The sequence below is a fragment of the Cygnus atratus genome, chromosome 1 (genome assembly GCF_013377495.2).
Source record: "Cygnus atratus isolate AKBS03 ecotype Queensland, Australia chromosome 1, CAtr_DNAZoo_HiC_assembly, whole genome shotgun sequence".
Classification (NCBI taxonomy): Eukaryota; Metazoa; Chordata; class Aves; order Anseriformes; family Anatidae; genus Cygnus; species Cygnus atratus.
The window spans coordinates 143,966,831-143,988,009 of NC_066362.1; the positions used below are offsets into that span (position 1 = coordinate 143,966,831).

At 36.5% G+C, this 21,179-nt stretch overlaps 1 protein-coding gene across 1 annotated transcript in view; it reads left to right on the forward strand.

The window, feature by feature from the left end:
• The window catches only part of CCDC138 (coiled-coil domain containing 138), a 48,986-nt gene that overhangs the window by 17,673 nt on the left and 10,134 nt on the right, over nucleotides 1-21,179 (forward strand). The window contains exons 10-17 of the mRNA XM_050708337.1: nucleotides 9,918-10,028; nucleotides 14,172-14,249; nucleotides 15,589-15,708; nucleotides 17,039-17,116; nucleotides 17,196-17,306; nucleotides 18,677-18,832; nucleotides 19,641-19,757; nucleotides 20,696-20,888. Of these exons, the coding sequence (XP_050564294.1) occupies nucleotides 9,918-10,028; nucleotides 14,172-14,249; nucleotides 15,589-15,708; nucleotides 17,039-17,116; nucleotides 17,196-17,306; nucleotides 18,677-18,832; nucleotides 19,641-19,757; nucleotides 20,696-20,888 (964 nt within the window). The remainder of the gene's footprint in view (nucleotides 1-9,917; nucleotides 10,029-14,171; nucleotides 14,250-15,588; nucleotides 15,709-17,038; nucleotides 17,117-17,195; nucleotides 17,307-18,676; nucleotides 18,833-19,640; nucleotides 19,758-20,695; nucleotides 20,889-21,179) is intronic.

Genomic DNA, 21,179 nt, shown 5'->3' on the forward strand with positions numbered 1-21,179 from the left:
TGTTACATTTTATTGCAGCAGAAGAATGCATTTTTAATGGCACAGAAGTCCAAGGATTCAGGAGAAGTGGTGCGCCCATGTCAACCTGTTAAGGAGGGAAAAGAGACTGGAGCATCAAAAAGTGTTAAGGTAAGGATTGGGCAAGGTGAAAGATCTGTTTGAAAGACTTTAGGCCGTAGAATGTTATGTATCTGCTAGAAATTAGAAAATGCTAGAAATTAGAAAAATAAAATAACTTTTATTGGTTTTTTTAGTGAGTTAATTACAGTAGGAATAGGTAGACAGTATATTGGGAGAAACAGATAGTCAACTGAAAGAATAAAGTATGTTGCTAAAATTCAAAAGACATTTTTATATTGTGTATGTATATGTTTTTTACTTACTTGGCTATGTTTTCTTCTTCCTCTCATGTTATCTCTCAACTATGAATTAAAATTATATTCTGCCTGCACTATAACTGTTTTCTTCTGCTGTGTCAGAGCAAATCTTAAACTTATTCTGGTTACTGCTACAGTACAACACTGTCCTTATGAATAACACCAGCTGAAATGTAGTTAGAGGAGTCAGATAACAAATTTTAATTTTATAAGCCAGAGATGATTGTGCTGCTGTTATACTTTGGAGGAATGGTCTTTAATGTGGGAAAGAATAAATGCAGTGTTCATATATAGTTCCAAAAGGATCACCTTGTTTTCCTTAAAATACCTTCTTACATCACTTAATGAAATACTTTCTGTCTCCGTGTTATTCCAGTCAGTAGCAAGTCCTCTGCTAGTACTCTGCCAACATTTCCCGACTGGTAATGACTTTCTCCCACTAGAGGCTAAACTGAAATGAGAGAGAGAGATTCACGCCATTCTACTTGATCTATATCAGATGCCTTAAAACTGTACTGTCTCTATATAGCCAACATATTTCTCTGTGTACGTAGGTTTTAGTGTACTTTAGTCGCAAGTGATATATGAGCAGTATCAGTAGTTATAATTCTGAGTGAAGAGAAGAACAGTTGTCTGAAGGTAGATACAAGAAAACCTGTGAAGGTTTTAGAGAGCTGTTCATGCAGCCTGTCTTCAGGAACCTCTGGATACCTTTCACAGAGTTTTTCTGTACGGTTGTAGTAGAGGGACAGAATGACAATTTCATGAAGTCTTTATTCTTCTAACAGTGCTAGTTACACAGTTAAAATTTAGCATAAGTAGATTGTATGAAATAAAGCAAAGGAGTGTATCACATGCATCAAAATGAGGATTTCCACATGCACAGATCATTAAGCCATCGAGGGAGGATGCACAAGCCAGTGAGGGAGTGTGCAGATACAGGAAAAAAAGGGAAGAAGGTGTCAGGGGAGCAGGACCTCAACTTTCAATAGGGAAGGAATGTGTTAAGATAGATGGTTCAAATCCAGAAAAGTGATTTTAAAGATGTGTCTTTAGAAAAAAGCACAAAAGTGGCTTTAAAAGTGTCACACAGGTTAGAGAAGTGTTGAAAATCCAGGAGCAATTAGTGGTTATCTGTAAAATCTTGTGGAGGTGGAGTGGAGTCAACTAGAAAAATCTGATGCCATTCTTTTCAAATGGGAAAGAGTTACACAGCCATCAACATAATGTTGGTTCTCAGCAAAATAAATAAATAAATAAACGTCCTGGCAAGCTATGAACAAACCATGCGAAGTGCCATGCCAAAAACACTGCAGTAAATAGCAACGAGCTTGTGTTAATTCTAAATTGTCAAATCAGTCTGATTTCCATTAGGACAAGGTAACAGGCATGGCTAGTAGAGCAGTAGTAGTTATATGTATGTCTAGACTTTGTTGTATTGTTTCTGGTACAGTTTTACATGGCGTTTTCATAATCATATTAGAAAAGTATGACAGCTGAAATAAGGTTGGTGGTAAGGTGTAGTGAGACAGTATTTCACAGTTGAAGGGATGTACATAGTAGATTCTGGAATAGTCTCTTTTGAGTCCAGTATTGGGTGTTTTCAATGAGAAGCGTGATGGTGAGAAAGAGCACACTTGTTAAACTTGAAGCGAATAGCAAGTGAGGGAGAATTTCAAGCATGCTGAAAAAGAAGGTTAGGATTAAAATTGATCTTGACAAATTGAAGAGGTAGTAGGTCTGAGAAAAGTGCAATGCTTCAGAGGCAAGAGTGTGCAGTATTGCATTTGAACAGAAATATCAGCTGTACACGTACAGGGTGATGAACAAATGCAGGGATATGTGAACATGCCAATCTTCGGCTACATGAAAGGCTGCCACAAAGAGAAAGAAACTAATCTTTTTTTTTTTTTTTTTTCCAAGTCTGTGATAGAAGTAGTAGCAGGGTAAGAATGAGGAAAAACTAGATTAAAAGAAAAGCAGTCAACCACTGGGTCAGAGAGGTCAGTAGGACTGGTGCTTCCAGTATTTGCAGGTCTTCAGAACAGACTAGACAAACATTTGGCAGGAATGAAGGGATACAGTTGATTATGATATGGATGGTACCCGATTTGATAATGGAATTGGATGGTTTAGACATCCTGGCACCACCTACAACAACCCAGTGGCCTGTGAAATTATTGCCAAATCCCTGAAGCACTGTGAAATTATTGTCAAAACCCCGAATATGCAAGCCTTATGGCTCCCCTTTTTCTTTATATTTCTTCTTAATACGTGGTGTGGATGTTGCTTTCTTCACTACTGGTTGTCTGTGCAGATTGGACCATGCAGAATTACAAATTTGATCTTTGGAAGTTTGTCCTATTATTTTAACAGTAAAAGGGAACTTAGTTGAGAATTATTTCTAAAATACACTCTTGTTAATCATGCTTTAACATTTGGTATTTCTATAGCAACATGAGGCAGAGATGAACCAAATGAGAGAGACCTTGAGACAAGTGACTGAGGAAAATAGTAAACTGAAGTCATCATTTAACAGTGTGATGGGGGAGAATGACTCCCTAAGAAAACAGGCAAGATGGATTATTTCCTGTTATTAGTAGCTTTACAAGTTACAGTCAACTATTTTAAACGTTTGAACAAATTGTTTGCAAAATTGCTGATTTTGTTTCTGTAAGACAAGAATTGTGAGAATGGTTGTAATTACTTTCTGCTTCATTTTCTAGCACGTGAAATTTAGTCTCTCAGATCTTTTCCAGTATTAAAGAAATTAGAGTTAGTCCTCTGACCCTGTAGCAACAGCTGATTTTAGGAAAGACTAACCATATCCTCTGAAGCAAACTGAGATTGGATAGAGATAAAGTATTTTATAATAGAAGCCACCCTGTGCTGAATTGCTCTGCTGATTCTATTAAATAAAAAGTAGTATGTGTATTTCTAATTCCATGATTACTCAGTATCTTCAGTTATTTTTAAAAGCGTTAATTAAGGAATATTTTCTCTGTTCTTGAAGACACGCTGAGACAGTGCTTCACAATAATACAGAGTTAAAGTTTTCTTCTCACTTGACTTAAATCTGACCTAAATGCTGACAAGCAAATTGCTACGTAAACTCTTTTGACCATTGCTCCTTCAGTGAATTGCGGTTCTGATGCTCTTGAGTATGATGAAAATCATCTGCTCCCTAGTCTCAGTAAAATCTTTGTCTTTCTCTTTTGTGCAAACTGAAGTATTCATAGAGGACTTACATGGTGATCGGGATGTTTGTTGTATCCATAGAGTACGTTACTTGTATTTAAATGGAGGTTGTAGTTTGCCTCGTATTCTTTTCTCACAGAGCATGGTCAGTAACAGTGTCATTCTTTAGAGAAGAAAACTTTCACCCTCTCTATTTCCAAGGCCATTAGACCATTCTTGAAACATGCACTGCATTTTGTGTGTCACTTCTTTATGAGAAGTAATCAAATACGTAGTGCCTATATACCTAAAGAGGTATTGTGCTTATTCTTCCCCTGTAAGCGGAAAGGTTGGGCCGCAAGTCAACAAAGAGCCACGACTATTTTATTTATCCAGGCAGAGGTTGCCTGGAGAGGTTGAGGAGTCCCCGTCCTTGAAGATCTTCACAAGCTGCCTGGACGGGGTCCTGGGCAGGCTGCTCTGGGTGGCCCTGTTTAAACAAGATGTTTGGACCAGATGGTCTCCAGAGGTCCCTTCCCACCTCGGCCATCCCGTGATTTGTTGAGGAAGTGGACAGTGATTTTGTTTCTATCACTGTCCATGCTGAGAAGAAAAAAAATTGAACTTTTAATCATTTAGCAATCACATCAAATGATTTCAATGTGACGGTTAAGTCAAAAAGTGAGTTTTGAATCTACAGCTATTTGAACGTTTTTTGATTCTTTCAGTTAAGTGGCGCGAACACACAGAACAAGATGTTAGAAGATCGAGCAAGAGCCATGCAAGCTCAGTTAGACAATTTACAGGTAAGGTTTCTTCTTACAGGTACCTTCTTCCTTTATAGTTAACAAGTGAAATATAATTCATTGTTACATTTTATTGCAGCAGAAGAATGCATTTTTAATGGCACAGATGTCCAAGAATTCAGGAGAAGTGGTGTGCCCACGTAAACGTGTTAAGGTGGATAATGAGACAGGAGCATCAAAAAGTGTTAAGGTAAGGATTGGGCAAGGTGAAAGATCTGTTTGAAAGACTTTAGGCAGTAGAATGTTATGTATCTGCTAGAAATTAGAAAATGCTAGAAATTAGAAAAATAAAATAACTTTTATTGGTTTTTTTTAGTGAGTTAATTACAGTAGGAATAGGTAGACACTATATTGGGAGAAACAGATAGTCAACTGAAAGAATAAAGTATGTTGCTAAAATTCAAAAGACATTTTTATATTGTGTATGTATATGTTTTTTACTTACTTGGCTATGTTTTCTTCTTCCTCTCATGTTATCTCTCAACTATGAATTAAAATTCTGCCTGCACTATAACTGTTTTCTTCTGCTGTGTCAGAGCAAATCTTAAACTTATTCTGGCTACTGCTACAGTACAACACTGTCCTTATGAATAACACCAGCTGAAATGTAGTTAGAGGAGTCAGATAACAAATTTTAATTTTATAAGCCAGAGATGATTGTGCTGCTGTTATACTTTGGAGGAATGGTCTTTAATGTGGGAAAGAATAAATGCAGTGTTCATATATAGTTCCAAAAGGATCACCTTGTTTTCCTTAAAATACCTTCTTACATCACTTAATGAAATACTTTCTGTCTCCGTGTTATTCCAGTCAGTAGCAAGTCCTCTGCTAGTACTCTGCCAACATTTCCCGACTGGTAATGACTTTCTCCCGCTAGAGGCTAAACTGAAATGAGAGAGAGAGATTCACGCCATTCTACTTGATCTATATCAGATGCCTTAAAACTGTACTGTCTCTATATAGCCAACATATTTCTCTGTGTACGTAGGTTTTAGTGTACTTTAGTCGCAAGTGATATATGAGCAGTATCAGTAGTTATAATTCTGAGTGAAGAGAAGAACAGTTGTCTGAAGGTAGATACAAGAAAACCTGTGAAGGTTTTAGAGAGCTGTTCGTGCAGCCTGTCTTCAGGAACCTCTGGATACCTTTCACAGAGTTTTTCTGTACGGTTGTAGTAGAGGGACAGAATGACAATTTCATGAAGTCTTTATTCTTCTAACAGTGCTAGTTACACAGTTAAAATTTAGCATAAGTAGATTGTATGAAATAAAGCAAAGGAGTGTATCACATGCATCGAAATGAGGATTTCCACATGCACAGATCATTAAGCCATTGAGGGAGGATGCACAAGCCAGTGAGGGAGTGTGCAGATACAGGAAAAAAAGGGAGGAAGGTGTCAGGGGAGCAGGACCTCAACTTTCAATAGGGAAGGAATGTGTTAAGATAGATGGTTCAAATCCGGAAAAGTGATTTTAAAGATGTGTCTTTAGAAAAAAGCACAAAAGTGGCTTTAAAAGTGTCACACAGGTTAGAGAAGTGTTGAAAATCCAGGAGCAATTAGTGGTTATCTGTAAAATCTTGTGGAGGTGGAGTGGAGTCAACTAGAAAAATCTGATTCTATTCTTTTCAAATGGGAAAGAGTTACACAGCCATCAACATAATGTTGGTTCTCAGCAAAATAAATTAAATAAATAAATGTCCTGGCAAGCTATGAACAAACCATGCGAAGTGCCATGCCAAAAACACTGCAGTAAATAGCAACGAGCTTGTGTTAATCCTAAATTGTCAAATCAGTCTGATTTCCATTAGGACAAGGTAACAGGCATGGCTAGTAGAGGAGTAGTAGTTATATGTGTGTCTAGACTTTGTTGTATTGTTTCTGGTACAGTTTTACATGGCGTTTTCATAATCATATTAGAAAAGTATGACAGCTGAAATAAGGTTGGTGGTAAGGTGTAGTGAGACAGTATTTCACAGTTGAAGGGATGTACATAGTAGATTCTGGAATAGTCTCTTTTGAGTCCAGTATTGGGTGTTTTCAATGAGAAGCGTGATGGTGAGAAAGAGCACACTTGTTAAACTTGAAGCGAATAGCAAGTGAGGGAGAATTTCAAGCATGCTGAAAAAGAAGGTTAGGATTAAAATTGATCTTGACAAATTGAAGAGGTAGTAGGTCTGAGAAAAGTGCAATGCTTCAGAGGCAAGAGTGTGCAGTATTGCATTTGAACAGAAATATCAGCTGTACACGTACAGGGTGATGAACAAATGCAGGGATATGTGAACATGCCAATCTTCGGCTACATGAAAGGCTGCCACAAAGAGAAAGAAGCTAATCTTTTTTTTTTCCAAGTCTGTGATAGAAGTAGTAGCAGGGTAAGAATGAGGAAAAACTAGATTAAAAGAAAAGCAGTCAACCACTGGGTCAGAGAGGTCAGTAGGACTGGTGTTTCCAGTATTTGCAGGTCTTCAGAACAGACTAGACAAACATTTGGCAGGAATGAAGGGATACAGTTGATTATGATACGGATGGTACCCGATTTGATAATGGAATTGGATGGTTTAGACATCCTGGCACCACCTACAACAACCCAGTGGCCTGTGAAGTTATTGCCAAATCCCTGAAGCACTGTGAAATTATTGTCAAAACCCCGAATATGCAAGCCTTATAAAGCATTGTGTAATGTAGTTTGGAGAAACTGAGAATCTTCATTCAAATTTTTTCTCGCAAAACCTTTCACTTGTAATTCTGCTGTCCCTGACTGTTTTGAAAGTTTATGGTCAGTTTCAAGCCACCTTGCTCCTGCTCCATCCCAAGCTGAGCAAGCTTTTCCTAGGCTTGGTTAACTCTAAAGGTTTGGCCTTTTCAATGGAAGTAGTTGAGCACTCTGCTTGGAGCCTATCTGTAGCATTTTTCTTTGTCAATGAGATTGTTTCTATATTTACCACTAAAGTCCTTTTTGCAGCATGATAACAGTCTGAAAGCGAGGCTTAAGAAAATGTAGTGGATGGTTGAATTCTTAGCGCAAAAGACAGCACTTCTGAACAAAGCGCTCTTTTCACGTAGAAGATTCTCACAGTTTCTGAGAAAAGGAACGTTATTTTCTGAAAACATTTGTTTTATACTCAGCTTGAAAGCCTCAGTGTTGTGTTTTTTTCAGAATGTGCTGGCATATATTTAATTATATTACAAATTTCCAGTGAGGGGGGGAAAAAGGACACATTCCTTGGTTTCTTTTTCAAGACGCACAGGTTTTTGACTGTTACAAGTAATTGTCATTTCAGTTTTCCTTTGTTGCTGTTTTTTGTCTGTTTTTGCTTATAATTTAATGGTATGTACTGGTATTAAGTTATATCATTAAATTATATTATAAAATATTATATTGAAAGATAACTATGTTGAGTTTCACAAGGGTTTTTTTTTCCAATTCAATGAAATGTAACATGTATTGGATACATTCCTGGACATTGCAGGACAGGTGTTTAAGTACAGGTGAACTAAAGTGTCTTAACTATCAGCAGTGAATGGTTAGAATATTTGAAAGATTCAAGAACGAGAGAATTGAGCATATTTGTGGTTAAAATGGATGCTAAGATAAAAAGCTAAGTGTAAACAAAAGCTTTGACATTTGTTTTCATTCACAGTTCTGTCCCACATGTGACTTAACTGGGGAATGTACAATTGAGAAGATCTAGGTATTTTCTGGAAAAAAATAAGATCCATAGGCTGTACACCATGGCTCCCATTTTCTTTATATTTCTTCTTAATACGTGGTGTGGATGTTGCTTTCTTCACTACTGGTTGCATGTGCAGATTGGACCATGCAGAATTACAAATTTGATCTTTGGAAGTTTGTCCTATTATTTTAACAGTAAAAGGGAACTTAGCTGAGAATTATTTCTAAAATACACTCTTGTTAATCATGCTTTAACATTTGGTATTTCTATAGCAACATGAGACAGAAATGAACCAAATGAGAGAAACCTTGAGACAAGTGACTGAGGAAAATAGTAAACTGAAGTCATCATTTAACAGTGTGATGGGGGAGAATGACTCCCTAAGAAAACAGGCAAGATGAATTATTTCCTGTTATTAGTAGCTTTACAAGTTACAGTCAACAATTTTAAACGTTTGAACAAGTTGTTTGCAAAATTGCTGATTTTGTTTCTGTAAGACAAGAATTGTGTGAATGGTTGTAATTACTTTCTGCTTCATTTTCTAGCACGTGAAATTTAGTCTCTCAGATCTTTTCCAGTATTAAAGAAATTAGAGTTAGTCCTCTGACCCTGTAGCAACAGCTGATTTTAGGAAAGACTAACCATATCCTGTGAAGCAAACTGAGATTGGATAGAGATAAAGTATTTTATAATAGAAGCCACCCTGTGCTGAATTGCTCTGCTGATTCTATTAAATAAAAAGTAGTATGTGTATTTCTAATTCCATGATTACTCAGTATCTTCAGTTATTTTTAAAAGCGTTAATTAAGGAATATTTTCTCTGTTCTTGAAGACACGCTGAGACAGTGCTTCACAATAATACAGAGTTAAAGTTTTCTTCTCACTTGACTTAAATCTGACCTAAATGCTGACAAGCAAATTGCTATATAAACTCTTTTGACCATTGCTCCTTCAGTGAATTGCGGTTCTGATGCTCTTGAGTATGATGAAAATCATCTGCTCCCTAGTCTCAGTAAAATCTTTTTGTCTTTCTCTTTTGTGCAAACTGAAGTATTCATAGAGGACTTACATGATGATCGGGATGTTTGTTGTATCCATAGAGTACGTTACTTGTATTTAAATGGAGGTTGTAGTTTGCCTCGTATTCTTTTCTCACAGAGCATGGTCAGTAACAGTGTCATTCTTTAGAGAAGAAAACTTTCACCCTCTCTATTTCCAAGGCCATTAGACCATTCTTGAAACATGCACTGCATTTTGTGTGTCACTTCTTTATGAGAAGTAATCAAATACGTAGTGCCTATATACCTAAAGAGGTATTGTGCTTATTCTTCCCCTGTAAGCGGAAAGGTTGGGCCGCAAGTCAACAAAGAGCCACGACTATTTTATTTATCCAGGCAGAGGTTGCCTGGAGAGGTTGAGGAGTCCCCGTCCTTGAAGATCTTCACAAGCTGCCTGGACGGGGTCCTGGGCAGGCTGCTCTGGGTGGCCCTGTTTAAACAAGATGTTTGGACCAGATGGTCTCCAGAGGTCCCTTCCCACCTCGGCCATCCCGTGATTTGTTGAGGAAGTGGACAGTGATTTTGTTTCTATCACTGTCCATGCTGAGAAGAAAAAAATTGAACTTTTAATCATTTAGCAATCACATCAAATGATTTCAATGTGACGGTTAAGTCAAAAAGTGAGTTTTGAATCTACAGCTATTTGAACGTTTTTTGATTCTTTCAGTTAAGTGGCGCGAACGCACAGAACAAGATGTTTGAAGATCAAGCAAGAGCCATGCAAGCTCAGTTAGACAATTTACAGGTAAGGTTTCTTCTTACAGGTACCTTCTTCCTTTATAGTTAACAAGTGAAATACAATTCATTGTTACATTTTATTGCAGCAGAAGAATGCATTTTTAATGGCACAGATGCCCAAGGATTCAGGAGAAGTGGTGTGCCCACGTAAACGTGTTAAGGTGGATAATGAGAAAAGAGCATCAAAAAGTGTTAAGGTAAGGATTGGGCAAGGTGAAAGATCTGTTTGAAAGACTTTAGGCAGTAGAATGTTATGTATCTGCTAGAAATTAGAAAATGCTAGAAATTAGAAAAATAAAATAACTTTTATTGGTTTTTTTTAGTGAGTTAATTACAGTAGGAATAGGTAGACACTATATTGGGAGAAACAGATAGTCAACTGAAAGAATAAAGTATGTTGCTAAAATTCAAAAGACATTTTTATATTGTATATGTATATGTTTTTTACTTACTTGGCTATGTTTTCTTCTTCCTCTCATGTTATCTCTCAACTATGAATTAAAATTCTGCCTGCACTATAACTGTTTTCTTCTGCTGTGTCAGAGCAAATCTTAAACTTATTCTGGTTACTGCTACAGTACAACACTGTCCTTATGAATAACACCAGCTGAAATGTAGTTAGAGGAGTCAGATAACAAATTTTAATTTTATAAGCCAGAGATGATTGTGCTGCTGTTATACTTTGGAGGAATGGTCTTTAGTGTGGGAAAGAATAAATGCAGTGTTCATATATAGTTCCAAAAGGATCACCTTGTTTTCCTTAAAATACCTTCTTACATCACTTAATGAAATACTTTCTGTCTCCGTGTTATTCCAGTCAGTAGCAAGTCCTCTGCTAGTACTCTGCCAACATTTCCCGACTGGTAATGACTTTCTCCCGCTAGAGGCTAAACTGAAATGAGAGAGAGAGATTCACGCCATTCTACTTGATCTATATCAGATGCCTTAAAACTGTACTGTCTCTATATAGCCAACATATTTCTCTGTGTACGTAGGTTTTAGTGTACTTTAGTCGCAAGTGATATATGAGCAGTATCAGTAGTTATAATTCTGAGTGAAGAGAAGAACAGTTGTCTGAAGGTAGATACAAGAAAACCTGTGAAGGTTTTAGAGAGCTGTTCGTGCAGCCTGTCTTCAGGAACCTCTGGATACCTTTCACAGAGTTTTTCTGTACGGTTGTAGTAGAGGGACAGAATGACAATTTCATGAAGTCTTTATTCTTCTAACAGTGCTAGTTACACAGTTAAAATTTAGCATAAGCAGATTGTATGAAATAAAGCAAAGGAGTGTATCACATGCATCAAAATGAGGATTTCCACATGCACAGATCATTAAGCCATTGAGGGAGGATGCACAAGCCAGTGAGGGAGTGTGCAGATACAGGAAAAAAAGGGAGGAAGGTGTCAGGGGAGCAGGACCTCAACTTTCAATAGGGAAGGAATGTGTTAAGATAGATGGTTCAAATCCAGAAAAGTGATTTTAAAGATGTGTCTTTAGAAAAAAGCACAAAAGTGGCTTTAAAAGTGTCACACAGGTTAGAGAAGTGTTGAAAATCCAGGAGCAATTAGTGGTTATCTGTAAAATCTTGTGGAGGTGGAGTGGAGTCAACTAGAAAAATCTGATTCTATTCTTTTCAAATGGGAAAGAGTTACACAGCCATCAACATAATGTTGGTTCTCAGCAAAATAAATTAAATAAATAAATGTCCTGGCAAGCTATGAACAAACCATGCGAAGTGCCATGCCAAAAACACTGCAGTAAATAGCAACGAGCTTGTGTTAATCCTAAATTGTCAAATCAGTCTGATTTCCATTAGGACAAGGTAACAGGCATGGCTAGTAGAGGAGTAGTAGTTATATGTGTGTCTAGACTTTGTTGTATTGTTTCTGGTACAGTTTTACATGGCGTTTTCATAATCATATTAGAAAAGTATGACAGCTGAAATAAGGTTGGTGGTAAGGTGTAGTGAGACAGTATTTCACAGTTGAAGGGATGTACATAGTAGATTCTGGAATAGTCTCTTTTGAGTCCAGTATTGGGTGTTTTCAATGAGAAGCGTGATGGTGAGAAAGAGCACACTTGTTAAACTTGAAGCGAATAGCAAGTGAGGGAGAATTTCAAGCATGCTGAAAAAGAAGGTTAGGATTAAAATTGATCTTGACAAATTGAAGAGGTAGTAGGTCTGAGAAAAGTGCAATGCTTCAGAGGCAAGAGTGTGCAGTATTGCATTTGAACAGAAATATCAGCTGTACACGTACAGGGTGATGAACAAATGCAGGGATATGTGAACATGCCAATCTTCGGCTACATGAAAGGCTGCCACAAAGAGAAAGAAGCTAATCTTTTTTTTTTCCAAGTCTGTGATAGAAGTAGTAGCAGGGTAAGAATGAGGAAAAACTAGATTAAAAGAAAAGCAGTCAACCACTGGGTCAGAGAGGTCAGTAGGACTGGTGTTTCCAGTATTTGCAGGTCTTCAGAACAGACTAGACAAACATTTGGCAGGAATGAAGGGATACAGTTGATTATGATACGGATGGTACCCGATTTGATAATGGAATTGGATGGTTTAGACATCCTGGCACCACCTACAACAACCCAGTGGCCTGTGAAGTTATTGTCAAATCCCTGAAGCACTGTGAAATTATTGTCAAAACCCCGAATATGCAAGCCATATGGCTCCCCTTTTTCTTTATATTTCTTCTTAATACGTGGTGTGGATGTTGCTTTCTTCACTACTGGTTGTATGTGCAGATTGGACCATGCAGAATTACAAATTTGATCTTTGGAAGTTTGTCCTATTATTTTAACAGTAAAAGGGAACTTAGTTGAGAATTATTTCTAAAATACACTCTTGTTAATCATGCTTTAACATTTGATGTTTCTATAGCAATATCAGACAGAAATGAACCAAATGAGAGAGACCTTGAGACAAGTGACTGAGGAAAATAGTAGACTGAAGTCATCATTTAACTGTGTGATGGGGGAGAATGACTCCCTAAGAAAACAGGCAAGATGAATTATTTCCTGTTATTAGTAGCTTTACAAGTTACAGTCAACTATTTTAAACGTTTGAACAAATTGTTTGCAAAATTGCTGATTTTGTTTCTGTAAGACAAGAATTGTGTGAATGGTTGTAATTACTTTCTGCTTCATTTTCTAGCATGTGAAATTTAGTCTCTCAGATCTTTTCCAGTATTAAAGAAATTAGAGTTAGTCCTCTGACCCTGTAGCAACAGCTGATTTTAGGAAAGACTAACCATATCCTGTGAAGCAAACTGAGATTGGATAGAGATAAAGTATTTTATAATAGAAGCCACCCTGTGCTGAATTGCTCTGCTGATTCTATTAAATAAAAAGTAGTATGTGTATTTCTAATTCCATGATTACTCAGTATCTTCAGTTATTTTTAAAAGCGTTAATTAAAGGAATATTTTCTCTGTTCTTGAAGACACGCTGAGACAGTGCTTCACAATAATACAGAGTTAAAGTTTTCTTCTCACTTGACTTAAATCTGACCTAAATGCTGACAAGCAAATTGCTATATAAACTCTTTTGACCATTGCTCCTTCAGTGAATTGCGGTTCTGATGCTCTTGAGTATGATGAAAATCATCTGCTCCCTAGTCTCAGTAAAATCTTTGTCTTTCTCTTTTGTGCAAACTGAAGTATTCATAGAGGACTTACATGATGATCGGGATGTTTGTTGTATCCATAGAGTACGTTACTTGTATTTAAATGGAGGTTGTAGTTTGCCTCGTATTCTTTTCTCACAGAGCATGGTCAGTAACAGTGTCATTCTTTAGAGAAGAAAACTTTCACCCTCTCTATTTCCAAGGCCATTAGACCATTCTTGAAACATGCACTGCATTTTGTGTGTCACTTCTTTATGAGAAGTAATCAAATACGTAGTGCCTATATACCTAAAGAGGTATTGTGCTTATTCTTCCCCTGTAAGCGGAAAGGTTGGGCCGCAAGTCAACAAAGAGCCACGACTATTTTATTTATCCAGGCAGAGGTTGCCTGGAGAGGTTGAGGAGTCCCCGTCCTTGAAGATCTTCACAAGCTGCCTGGACGGGGTCCTGGGCAGGCTGCTCTGGGTGGCCCTGTTTAAACAAGATGTTTGGACCAGATGGTCTCCAGAGGTCCCTTCCCACCTCGGCCATCCCGTGATTTGTTGAGGAAGTGGACAGTGATTTTGTTTCTATCACTGTCCATGCTGAGAAGAAAAAAAATTGAACTTTTAATCATTTAGCAATCACATCAAATGATTTCAATGTGACGGTTAAGTCAAAAAGTGAGTTTTGAATCTACAGCTATTTGAACGTTTTTTGATTCTTTCAGTTAAGTGGCGCGAACGCACAGAACAAGATGTTAGAAGATCGAGCAAGAACCATGCAAGCTCAGTTAGACAATTTACAGGTAAGGTTTCTTCTTACAGGTACCTTCTTCCTTTATAGTTATGCAAGCCTTATAAAGCATTGTGTAATGTAGTTTGGAGAAACTGAGAATCTTTATTCAAATTTTTTCTCGCAAAACCTTTCACTTGTAATTCTGCTGTCCCTGACTGTTTTGAAAGTTTATGGTCAGTTTCAAGCCACCTTGCTCCTGCTCCATCCCAAGCTGAGCAAGCTTTTCCTAGGCTTGGTTAACTCTAAAGGTTTGGCCTTTTCAATGGAAGTAGTTGAGCACTCTGCTTGGAGCCTATCTGTAGCATTTTTCTTTGTCGATGAGATCGTTTCTATATTTACCACTAAAGTCCTTTTTGCAGCATGATAACAGTCTGAGAGCGAGGCTTAAGAAAATGTAGTGGATGGTTGAATTCTTAGCGCAAAAGACAGCACTTCTGAACAAAGCGCTCTTTTCACGTAGAAGATTCTCACAGTTTCTGAGAAAAGGAACGTTATTTTCTGAAAACATTTGTTTTATACTCAGCTTGAAAGCCTCAGTGTTGTGTTTTTTTCAGAATGTGCTGGCATATATTTAATTATATTACAAATTTCCAGTGAGGGGGGGAAAAAAGACACATTCCTTGGTTTCTTTTTCAAGACGCACAGGTTTTTGACTGTTACAAGTAATTGTCATTTCAGTTTTCCTTTGTTGCTGTTTTTTGTCTGTTTTTGCTTATAATTTAATGGTATGTACTGGTATTAAGTTATATCATTAAATTATATTATAATATAAAATATTATATTAAAAGATAACTATGTTGAGTTTCACAAGGGTTTTTTTTTTCCAATTCAATGAAATGTAACAAGTATTGGATACATTCCTGGACATTGCAGGACAGGTGTTTAAGTACAGGTGAACTAAAGCGTCTTAACTATCAGCAGTGAATGGTTAGAATATTTGAAAGATTCAAGAACGAGAGAATTGGGCATATTTGTGGTTAAAATGGATGCTAAGATAAAAAGCTAAGTGTAAACAAAAGCTTTGACATTTGTTTTCATTCACAGTTCTGTCCCACATGTGACTTAACTGGGGAATGTACAATTGAGAAGATCTAGGTATTTTCTGGAAAAAAATAAGATCCATAGGCTGTACACCATGGCTCCCATTTTCTTTATATTTCTTCTTAATACGTGGTGTGGATGTTGCTTTCTTCACTACTGGTTGCATGTGCAGATTGGACCATGCAGAATTACAAATTTGATCTTTGGAAGTTTGTCCTATTATTTTAACAGTAAAAGGGAACTTAGTTGAGAATTATTTCTGAAATACACTCTTGTTAATCATGCTTTAACATTTGGTATTTCTATAGCAACATGAGAAAGAAATGAACCAAATGAGAGAGACCTTGAGACAAGTGACTGAGGAAAATAGTAAACTGAAGTCATCATTTAACTGTGTGATGGGGGAGAATGACTCCCTAAGAAAACAGGCAAGATGGATTATTTCCTGTTATTAGTAGCTTTACAAGTTACAGTCAACTATTTTAAACGTTTGAACAAATTGTTTGCAAAATTGCTGATTTTGTTTCTGTAAGACAAGAATTGTGTGAATGGTTGTAATTACTTTCTGCTTCATTTTCTAGCACGTGAAATTTAGTCTCTCAGATCTTTTCCAGTATTAAAGAAATTAGAGTTAGTCCTCTGACCCTGTAGCAACAGCTGATTTTAGGAAAGACTAACCATATCCTGTGAAGCAAACTGAGATTGGATAGAGATAAAGTATTTTATAATAGAAGCCACCCTGTGCTGAATTGCTCTGCTGATTCTATTAAATAAAAAGTAGTATGTGTATTTCTAATTCCATGATTACTCAGTATCTTCAGTTATTTTTAAAAGTGTTAATTAAGGAATATTTTCTCTGTTCTTGAAGACACGCTGAGACAGTGCTTCACAATAATACAGAGTTAGTTTTCTTCTCACTTGACTTAAATCTGACCTAAATGCTGACAAGCAAATTGCTATATAAACTCTTTTGACCATTGCTCCTTCAGTGAATTGCGGTTCTGATGCTCTTGAGTATGATGAAAATCATCTGCTCCCTAGTCTCAGTAAAATCTTTGTCTTTCTCTTTTGTGCAAACTGAAGTATTCATAGAGGACTTACATGATGATCGGGATGTTTGTTGTATCCATAGAGTACGTTACTTGTATTTAAATGGAGGTTGTAGTTTGCCTCGTATTCTTTTCTCACAGAGCATGGTCAGTAACAGTGTCATTCTTTAGAGAAGAAAACTTTCACCCTCTCTATTTCCAAGGCCATTAGACCATTCTTGAAACATGCACTGCATTTTGTGTGTCACTTCTTTATGAGAAGTAATCAAATACGTAGTGCCTATATACCTAAAGAGGTATTGTGCTTATTCTTCCCCTGTAAGCGGAAAGGTTGGGCCGCAAGTCAACAAAGAGCCACGACTATTTTATTTATCCAGGCAGAGGTTGCCTGGAGAGGTTGAGGAGTCCCCGTCCTTGAAGATCTTCACAAGCTGCCTGGACGGGGTCCTGGGCAGGCTGCTCTGGGTGGCCCTGTTTAAACAAGATGTTTGGACCAGATGGTCTCCAGAGGTCCCTTCCCACCTCGGCCATCCCGTGATTTGTTGAGGAAGTGGACAGTGATTTTGTTTCTATCACTGTCCATGCTGAGAAGAAAAAAAATTGAACTTTTAATCATTTAGCAATCACATCAAATGATTTCAATGTGACGGTTAAGTCAAAAAGTGAGTTTTGAATCTACAGCTATTTGAACGTTTTTTGATTCTTTCAGTTAAGTGGCGCGAACGAACAGAACAAGATGTTAGAAGATCGAGCAAGAACCATGCAAGCTCAGTTAGACAATTTACAGGTAAGGTTTCTTCTTGCAGGTACCTTCTTCCTTTATAGTTAACAAGTGAAATATAATTCATTGTTACATTTTATTGTAGCAGAAGAATGCATTTTTAATGGCACAGATGCCCAAGGATTCAGGAGAAGTGGTGTGCCCACGTAAACCTGTTACGGAGGAAGAAGAGACAGAAGCATCAAAAAGTGTTAAGGTAAGGATTGGGCAAGGTGAAAGATCTGTTTGAAAGACTTTAGGCAGTAGAATGTTATGTATCTGCTAGAAATTAGAAAATGCTAGAAATTAGAAAAATAAAATAACTTTTATTGTTTTTTTTTAGTGAGTTAATTACAGTAGGAATAGGTAGACACTATATTGGGAGAAACAGATAGTCAACTGAAAGAATAAAGTATGTTGCTAAAATTCAAAAGACATTTTTATATTGTATATGTATATGTTTTTTACTTACTTGGCTATGTTTTCTTCTTCCTCTCATGTTATCTCTCAACTATGAATTAAAATTCTGCCTGCACTATAACTGTTTTCTTCTGCTGTGTCAGAGCAAATCTTAAACTTATTCTGGTTACTGCTACAGTACAACACTGCCCTTATGAATAACACCAGCTGAAATGTAGTTAGAGGAGTCAGATAACAAATTTTAATTTTATAAGCCAGAGATGATTGTGCTGCTGTTATACTTTGGAGGAATGGTCTTTAATGTGGGAAAGAATAAATGCAGTGTTCATATATAGTTCCAAAAGGATCACCTTGTTTTCCTTAAAATACCTTCTTACATCACTTAATGAAATACTTTCTGTCTCCGTGTTATTCCAGTCAGTAGCAAGTCCTCTGCTAGTACTCTGCCAACATTTCCCGACTGGTAATGACTTTCTCCCGCTAGAGGCTAAACTGAAATGAGAGAGAGAGATTCACGCCATTCTACTTGATCTATATCAGATGCCTTAAAACTGTACTGTCTCTATATAGCCAACATATTTCTCTGTGTACGTAGGTTTTAGTGTACTTTAGTCGCAAGTGATATATGAGCAGTATCAGTAGTTATAATTCTGAGTGAAGAGAAGAACAGTTGTCTGAAGGTAGATACAAGAAAACCTGTGAAGGTTTTAGAGAGCTGTTCGTGCAGCCTGTCTTCAGGAACCTCTGGATACCTTTCACAGAGTTTTTCTGTACGGTTGTAGTAGAGGGACAGAATGACAATTTCATGAAGTCTTTATTCTTCTAACAGTGCTAGTTACACAGTTAAAATTTAGCATAAGTAGATTGTATGAAATAAAGCAAAGGAGTGTATCGCATGCATCAAAATGAGGATTTCCACATGCACAGATCATTAAAGATTTGCTTTTTCCTCTTTAATTCATTTAGTTAGAATTATGAAATAGAGTGATTTTGTATGTGAAAATCTCTTCCCAATTCTTCCCAAGCCTTTCATAAACATTTGTCTAAGCACAAAATAAAGCATTTGCATATTACTAATGTACTCATATATTTCAGTCTATTGGCGTTGTGGTTTAGAAAATCATAAACTTGAAAGCTGAAATAACTGATGATGTGCATGTATTACAGGTACTACTGAATTCAAAAGTTTACGACCTCTTAACTATTCTTATGGACTGGATCTCAAACCAACACCTTAGCAAAATAGAAATACAAGGAGAGAGAGAGGGCAATGATAAACCTCAGGGTGCTAAAGAAAACAACACTCCAGAAAATTGTATAAAGGTAAAGGCATTTGAATTTGTTCAGGCTAAAATGTTAAGGTTCTTTTTATTATTTTTGAGAGTGTAACAGGTCAGCCTGTTTTATACACGCTTTGAATACATTAATTAAAAGAAAATGACAGTTAATCCATCAGTATTAATTCCAACAGTGAGATATAATAGATAATTTGTCATTCATGAAACATACAGAGCATTTTTAAGGAAATGTGTACTGTTCAGTCTGAACTTGAGATTCCACCTGTCTTTCTCTTTTAAGTCATTTTTATCAGCTGATAATTTGTCTCGTGTTTTATCTGTAATACTGTATGTAATTCCTTTTTTCTAAGGAGATACACACATCTAATTTAAAGTATTTTAGTGCTGATATTAGGTATTAAAAGTTCAATTTATGTCTTTTAAAAGATGATACCGTGCTATATTTGTAACGCTGTCTTTCTTGGGATACCAAGGCTTGGAAATCAGTGAGGTGTTCAGGAAATCTGCTTTTACTGTGTTTTTTCATTACATTTAAAATTTGTAGCCATTGGTATTAGACTTCAGAGTTTGAGCTCACACAGTGTCTTTCCACTTTTTGTGTAAACCTGTGTAAAATGTAAATTCAGTATATGTATATAATTCTGTTACCTGTACCAGATCTGCCCAGTGAGTATTTGCACATGTAGTAGTAACATGTAGTCTGTTAAACTCTGGGAATAAGTTTATTTTAGTTTAGTTTTGTTTTGTTTTTCTTTGTTTGCTTTTTACTTGTGGTTAGCTTATACTCTAAGTTCGTATACTGCATATAACTTTGCCATTCTGTATTTTTACAGCTTTTGCCTATGGTCACTGGACAGCTCCAGTGGATGCCATTTGTGGATCCTAAACTACATATGCCTGTGATTCAATTTATCTACTGGTCTCTAAGGCAGATAAATACTGGTAGTAAGGTAAATTCCCAAGAGTTATTTTGTATTATAAATGAGTATGAAAAGTAGATGTTTTCAGGGAGTATATATAAAAGAAACTTTGCTGTCTTTGCAAAGCATAAATTCCTACCACAGATACATAGCAAATGAAAAAGTAATTCTCATCAAATTAACTTTCTCACATTCATTGTTATATTTTGCGCCATGTATGTAAACATATTTTTGCATACATATGTGATCTTTGTTGTAGTAGTGTCTAGCATCTCAGGAATGATATTTTACATATGTGCTTACAAAACTAGTGAACTAGGAAAAGAAATATATTTTTGTTCACTTTATGCATGAGATTTGTTGAAATTGATGGCAATGTGTGGCAAAGTAGCAAAGGAATTTTGGTTTCTTTGTTCTCTACTCGGTGTCTAACTGAATAGAACTGTAAGCTGGTGCTTCTAGTGCTAATGAGAAAATATTCTAAATGAGCATGTTATTAAGTTTGATTCCAAAGTAATATTTCTGTACAGTTTGAGAAGTCCAATACATCTTACCTGTACAGTATTCTTAAGGGTCATGTTTAGACCTTAATTCTGTAAATGCTTTGCAGGATCTAGCTTCAGGCATCTTCAGAAAAGAGCATAGTGTAGTAGGCAGCGTTGATTAAAGCTGAGTTTGAACTGACTTTATTCTGGAACCAGAGGCAAATTAAATAATGTCAGCATATCAGGGGTCCTGACTACCTTGTCTCTTTGTGAAGTGTGTGTTGACAGGGCCCTGTGCTAATGTTGTTCAACTGCTTGTGGAACGCAAAGTAGTATCCAATGTACAGATTATATTGCAATATGTGGTCAAGGCATTTGCTATTTAATATTTAATCCTTAGGGGAACATACATATCTATACATAGTAGACAGGATTTTCTTGTATTTTAATGTTTACGCTAAATGTGCACGTTGTTTGAAACAGCATGCAAGCATGACATCAACAATGGAGAGACTTGGAGAAGTTATTTTCAAAGGCGTAGTACATAAGGGAAACCTGCAAAAATTGTCTGAAAAGTCTACACAGAGTAAACCAAAAACTGCACTTTTCTTTAAAAGCTCCTTTATGCCTTTGAGGTTTCTGTCAACTTTAATTTTGCTTGAAACAGCGAAACGAGGTAAGTTCTGGTTTTTATGATGTCTTTTTTTATCTTTTTATTTTTATCCTTTTTTTAAAAATCTTATTTCCAGGAATGTGCCTGGATGAAAAACAAATGTACAAAATGCAGCAGTTCAATGATACTGTAGCATCTGTAATGCTTTATTAGTGAAGGATGTTTTATTTGAATTTTACCACCTGATAAAGCATAATATAGGGAAGGAAGTATGAACCTGGCTATTATTCATGTCATAATTTGCGTGGTCATTTTAATATGCATTATTGTTGTCAGTGAGATCAACATTTTTTG